Below are 6,695 nucleotides of genomic sequence, written 5' to 3'. Positions count from 1 at the left end.
CTCCTCTCCCCGGCTGGGTGGAGCTTGACCTGCCTGCGGGCGCGCGGAGAAGAAAGGGGTTGGGAGACACGTGGCGTGATTCGCGGGGTTTTGGTGCGCGAGGAGGAGGAGGACGACGTCGACGACGACGAGGCCTTGCCGAGGATTGAGCGGGGTGTGACTGGAGGCTTGGTGAAATGCTCCAACTTTTGTCCAGAGGCTTTTCGTTTTTCTGGCGGGACGCCGAGCGGGAGGTCGAAGAGGAGTTTCAAGCAGCCCGAGGTAGAAGAATGGAGGTCACTTGGTGCTTTTTCGTTACACCAATAATTGCTTGGACGGTAAAAAAAAAAAAATGCAACAAGGGAGAGAATTCATATCACAAGTGTTATGTGCGAAAACAAGAAAAATAAGAGCTTAATAGGCGAACTGTTAGGGCCTACAGGAATTCAGCTTAATTAGTATAATTAATAGATGTTATGGCCACTTCTCCCGAAGACTGGGTGGCTTATTCTTTCATTTGGTTATGCAAGGGCTTTAGGTTTTCATTCGTCCATTTGGTTATGCAAGGGCTTTAGGTTCTCCCATTAGACAGTTTACTGTATTAATTCGTTGCGTTTATAACATTTCAAGAATTCAAGGTGGCATAGAGGATGGTCTCCCCCAAATGTTATCTCCACAACAACTCTAAGGGCTAACTAGCATGGCCTGAAAGTGATGCAGCCAAATAATGGATTTGTGGTGGTGTGAAGATTAAGAGTTTGGTTTTCCCAGTCAACCTAATGCAAAACCAACCACGTTGCATTGGCTTCTGATCAAGACTGAGGAATCTTTGGCTCTTTACAAGATATGCTTCTGTTCAGCCTAATATGAAGGTCAAAGAGTCATTACCCTTCTCTATATTTATGCCTGATCCCCAAAGTCACCCAAATTGGGTGCTTGATAACCTGCCTTTGCTTATGATCTCAGGGTGTTTCCCCCACCCGTCCATCTCCGCATCTCTGTCCTTTTTATTGTCCTGCACAGTGGCATGTGGTGGCAGCATCAGTGGCACTAGGGCTGAAGTAGAGGCTCAGGCCCTTCCAACAGTTTCTGTCAGCCACCTCCACCAGAATATCTACTTCATCCTTAATACCACTGATGCCACCACGGCCACTAAGGAGTGCTTCCTCAAGCCTTGCAGCCAACCACCACAGTGGAAAGCCCTCGCCACTTTGCCCTCACTGGCCGTACCACATTCAGCTGACCATAACCAGCTTCTTCCCACTGCTGATGAGGCTTATTTAGCGGGCCTATGAAAGGCAGCTGCTGGCTGCAATAAGCTTTTTTCCCCAAGACTGCAAACACAGTTCTGCAAATTGTATGTATCCTCACAGTTTGGAAAACAGCATGCATGAGTTGGAGAACAGTAGTGGCATGGGATTTCAGGTGGTACTCAGAAGTGGCGCTAGCAGGGCTGCGGCTGAAGTAGAAGCCCTGCAGCAGTGACAGCCAGATTAGACTGGTGAAAGCCCTGGGCCTGTACTTTAGCACTGGTACTGTCACCATCACAACCAAGGAGTGACACTGCAAGACATAAGGGTAAAAAGGGGGGCCATTGGCAAGTGGAGAGAGTTCAAGAAGAGGTAGCACCCTGCCTTATTGAGACTCAGGGCTTGGAGGAACCAAACCAAAGTGCTGTTACAGAGGATGTGATAGAAAGCACAAGACTCACAAGATGGCAACGTTTAATGGAGGGGATCTACAGCATATCCACTCTGCTGTAAAATACTGAGGGCCAGAAACAATTGGAAACGAGCATTCTCTCTGGTATACTGGCCTTATGCCATACAGGACTTAATGATATTAATACATTTATATAATTGTATGCATGACAAAAATTAGGAAATAATCATCTCCAAAAACTTAAGTAGATTTTTATTGGGAGTTAGTATTAAATGCAAAGTATATCTGTATAAACTTCTTTTTAAAAGACATATTTGAATACACTAGTTATATACAGTTCTTATCCTGAGATACAGAAGCAAGTTTCCTAACATTTGTATCTTTGAGTATAACTTTATTAAAAACAACACTTAACAATAATAAAATCACTTTAGGAAAATTTTATTTTCTCAGACCAGCTCTTACTTTCTAAATCTAAGAAATACATTGACATTTTAGTTTTTAACATTTTTGGATATCATCGGCTTGTTGCGTAATTGTTGCATAACCTGTCTTATTTGTCACACAATATTTATTAACTTTTAGTAAGTATATTTCTAAGAAATACAGTTCTGTGAATAGTAGTGCATCCCACATGTAGGCTGACTTTCTTGAACTAGAGGCTGTGAAAATATTGTTTTTCTAAGAATGATAGAAGTACACATTCTTGAAATGGATGCTCTGAATTTAAATCAGAGTAGGCAATCTGGCCTCCCTAACAAATGCTTTGAGCGACTGTTCCCACAATTCTTGATAATGGAGTGGGAGGGGAAATTAACCTAAAAGTTTTGAAGGATGTAAGATTGCCTCTCCAAAATCAAGATCTTTAATTTTAGAATATTTTTAAGAAATATTCCTTGACAAACAATATCCAACAAAGCTAATCTATAGCAGCAAAAAAAAAAAATAGCCGCCTGTCACTTTAAAAAGTAAAATTAAACTGAAATATTTTAGTTTTGGGGACTAATTGACCTTGGAAGCCATTAGTGTAGAATAGTCTTTGTAGGGTATTTATTGTAAGGTTTAAATTGTCTTGTTTATTCATTACAAGTTATGTTCCAATATAGTGGAGGAAGTGACTTTAGCAATCAAGTATGTCCTAGAGAAAGGGTAAATGATACAGGAAGAAGTTAGGCTTAAGGAGCTTCCATATTAGTTTCAGACAAAAGTGGTCATGAGAGATTTGATTTTATTCATTGAAAACTTTACCTTTAATAACCATTTGGTGATCACAGAAGCTCTGTAAGCTTTCAGCTAGAAAAATGAAACTGTTAACATGTTGGATTATACTTTAGGAAACCCAACTGAAGCCAAGAAACTCACTGACTGATTTTGGTAAGTTCATACTTTTTCTGCTCAGCCATTCTTACATCATTCTTTGGGGAATTGAGTAAGAGTACTTGGCAAGTTGCCTTGAGCTACTCCAAAAAAGGAAAGAATCTAGTAAATGAATAAAAATAAAAGTCAGTGCTTACCAAATATGTCCAATTAATTCATAGCATGATTCAAGTAGATCAGATTTCTTAGTAACATATTTGTGATCAGGATACATGGAATGATTTACACGCATTTCTTCGTTCCGTTTTGTTACCTTGTTTGATGAATATATGTAGTACAACACTTTGCATTGTCTCATTTCAGGATATAAGGATATATATTGAGAATCAGTTTGGTTTAGTAGTTAAGACATCAGGAGTCTGTGAGGTCTAGTCCTGCTGGCAGGGTGACTTTGGGCCAGTCATTCTTAGTCTAAACCACCATCACCACCACTATTGTGGGGGAAATTGGAGGTGGAAGGAATATAGGTAGTCCTCAACCTACGACCACAATTGAGTCCAAAATTTATGTTGCTAAGTAAGACATTTGTTAAGTGAGTTTTGCTCATTTTACAATCTTTCTTGCCACAGTTAAGTGAATCACTTGAGTTGTTAGTAATATGATTTTTAAGTGAATCTGGATTCCTCATTGACTTTGCTTGTCAGAAAATCACAAAAAGAGATCACATGATCCCAGGACACTGCAACGGTCATAAACACATGCTAGTTGCCAAACATCTGAATTTTGATCTCGTGATCATGGGGATATTGCAAAGGTCCTAAGTGTGAAAACCAGTTATAAGTCACTTTTTTCAGTGCTGTTGTAACTGTTCAAACAATCACTAAATGAATTGTTGTAAATCGAGGACTACCTATATCAGGCATGTTCATCTTATTTTTTTTTAGGAGAGGTGAAAAAAAATAAAAAATAAGTGGGCTAACTGGTGAAAATTTAACACTACCTTAGCAATTTTTCAATGTTTTATATAGTAAAAGTTTAGATAACAAGGACGTTACACAAAACTTGTTTATATAAATTCTTTTGCCTCTTAACGAAGACATGTCTTTAAAAGGTGGAACTGTGTATGCTTGGCTTGTTTGATGTTTGTGAAACTAGTGGCCTTTCATCTTCTTGGGTGGTATATTTGGAAAAAAAATTCCACAGCCTTCTAGGGTTCATATTTCTATGCTGTCAATGTGAACTTTCTAGCCAAGTCTCTCCAACATGTTTGTACAAGCAGATATACTTTTGAAGATATCATGCAGTGAATTATAATGCATAATAAACTAGAGAATATTTTCAGAAAGTCCATAAAACCCCTGATGCTTGGAAAATAGGAATATATGGAAATTTAGAATACTATTGACAATTTACATATAAGGTGACATGTGCTTGACAATGCAGAATTTTTTTTATTGAAGAACAACAGTAAGAACATTGTGACTGTACAACTGGATGAAACAGGGTAATTTACTGAATACCATACTTATTGCTAAATTCAAGACAGTGTCTTCTTTCAGGCAGACAAAATAGAATTACTAGATGTTGATTTATTTCAGTTCTGATGCCAAATTTTGAACTGATACTACTACAAGGAATTTTTCACTTTTCTATTGTGAAATGCAATGTTTTTCAATTCAAATGTTACGAAAAATCTTATTGAGTATCATTGTTGATAATCATTAAATTACCTAGCAATTTATATTATATGAATTGATGTAGGGAGATACTCAATTCTGTGAACATAAAAGGGAGATTTAAAAAATGTGTTGTAATGTTTTGTGTGCTGTTTTCATTTGTAAAACCGCTTTGCAAAGACTGACCTATCAGAAACAACTGACTATGCTTTACTCTTTTCTATAATCGAATACAAAGAAAAATATTTTTAAAACACATTTTTGCTAACAAATACAGATTTATTTAGTATTGACACAAATGTTTCTTTATTTCTTTAAGATGACAAGGAGTTGAAAACAGTAGAAGGTGTAGTAACAAGATTTTGTCCGGACTATGGGATGATCGATGATTTAATTTGCTTCACCAAGGATGCTGTGATAAGGAATGTGCTACTGCAAGTTGGACAAAGAGTAATAGCTCACGTTGAAGAAGATAAAATATCTCATGGATTAAGAGCAGTTAGGGTGAGGTTAAAACAACTGGAAATGCTTCTTAAACTTCAATTGTTTACAATAGTGGACCCCTGAAGGGGGCTTCAGAGTTATTACAAAGGGTCTGTGATAGACCAAACAGAAAACAAGTCCAAAGCTCACTCACATGGCTCTTCCTCTTGAATGGACTGAAAGGTACTTCACTGCCATTAGTAAAGTAGAAGGGAGAAACAGAGGAAAGGAATAGAAAGCCCCAGAAGGAAAGAGTATCTCAAGTTCCAGTTGGAAATTTTTTGAGCCTCAGCTCAATAGCCATACCAATAGCTTGTTTCAGCCTCCTGCCACAGTAGCAGAGCCGAGAAAAAAGCATCCTCAACTGCATCAGTGTAGTTCATCTTGTATAGGCTGCCAGAAGGCTCTTTCCACTGTTTGCTGGCTGCCATCACAGACAAATACAGAAACTTAGATTTGTGGACGATTCACAGGAACACCAGCCTGCCTCTGCCTGTTTTATTTACATACACACACACCATTTATTTTCATATACAAATCAAGACAGTGAACAGACCATTATTCTTCCCTCCTCCAATTTTCCCCACAACAATAATCCTGTGAAATGAATTGAGATGAGAAGTTACCCAGCTGACTTTTTCATGCCTGAGGCGAGAATAGAATAGAATAGAATAGAATAGATAGGGAGAATAGAATAGAATAGAATAGAATAGAATAGAATAGAATAGAATAGAATAGAATAGAATAGAATAGAATAGAATAGAATAGAATAGAATAGAATAGAATAGAATAGAATACTTTGAAGGTGATTACCAGCACCTTGAATTGCACCTGAAAGCATAACCACTGCATCTCCCACAAAAGAGGTGGCACGTGCACCTATTGAGTCTTGTGCAAAACTGGGCCATTGCATTTTGAACCAACTGAAACCTCCAGATTTTCTTCAAAGGCAGTCCCGTGTATAATGCATTTTAGTAGTACAAACTTGAGATGACCAGGGTGTGGGTGATTATGAGAAGGCACATTAGTCCAGGAATGGGCATAATTGGCACATGACTCGCAATTGTGCAAAATCCCTCCTGGCCATGAGCGCCAGCTGCTGTAGCAAGAATTGTGAATCCAGGTTATGGACCAAGTCCATTGGGCAGTGCAACTCCATTTATGACTAACAATGGTAATTCTCCAAGACCCAAGAATCCCTAACTCAAAGTCACTTCATCTTTCTAGGTTCAGTTTTAGTCTGTTGCTCTCCATCCAGACTTCCATAGCCTCCTGGCACCGAGAGAGGGCAGCTGCAGTATTGTTTAGTTCACTACAGGAAGAGATGTATTTTAAGTGTCATCGGCATATTAATGATACCTCACCCCATGTTGACAGATAATCTCGGCATTTTATGTAGTTGTTAAACAAGAGAAGTTACTGTTATTTACTGGCAGCAAAATTGAGAGGATGTGGTTATTTTTTAAGCATGCACAAAGAGATTGTGCATAGGAAATAAGTGCATAGGAAGGAGAGTTGTTTGCTAAAAATCTTTCTGGTTTGTTTTGACTTTTATTTATCTTGCTGTGAACAAGTATG

The 6,695-nt window shown here is 38.4% G+C and overlaps 1 protein-coding gene across 3 annotated transcripts in view; it reads left to right on the top strand.

Moving 5' to 3' along the window:
- The first annotated feature begins 43 nt into the window (after nucleotides 1-43).
- The window catches only part of MOV10L1 (Mov10 like RISC complex RNA helicase 1), a 47,273-nt gene continuing 40,621 nt past the window's right edge, over nucleotides 44-6,695 (top strand). For 2 of the 3 annotated variants that reach the window (XM_039337217.1, XM_039337228.1), the window contains exons 1-2: nucleotides 44-261; nucleotides 4,954-5,138. In XM_039337217.1, coding sequence (XP_039193151.1) covers nucleotides 177-261; nucleotides 4,954-5,138 — 270 coding nt within the window. In that variant the 5' untranslated portion in view covers nucleotides 44-176. The remainder of the gene's footprint in view (nucleotides 262-4,953; nucleotides 5,139-6,695) is intronic. The other variant, XM_039337236.1, reaches the window with a different exon arrangement.

This window comes from Crotalus tigris, unplaced genomic scaffold (assembly GCF_016545835.1).
Source record: "Crotalus tigris isolate CLP2741 ecotype Arizona unplaced genomic scaffold, ASM1654583v1 scf7180000017549.6302385, whole genome shotgun sequence".
Lineage (NCBI taxonomy): Eukaryota > Metazoa > Chordata > Lepidosauria > Squamata > Viperidae > Crotalus > Crotalus tigris.
Note: the sequence above shows the minus strand (reverse complement) of the source record. Positions and strands in the feature narration are given on the sequence as shown.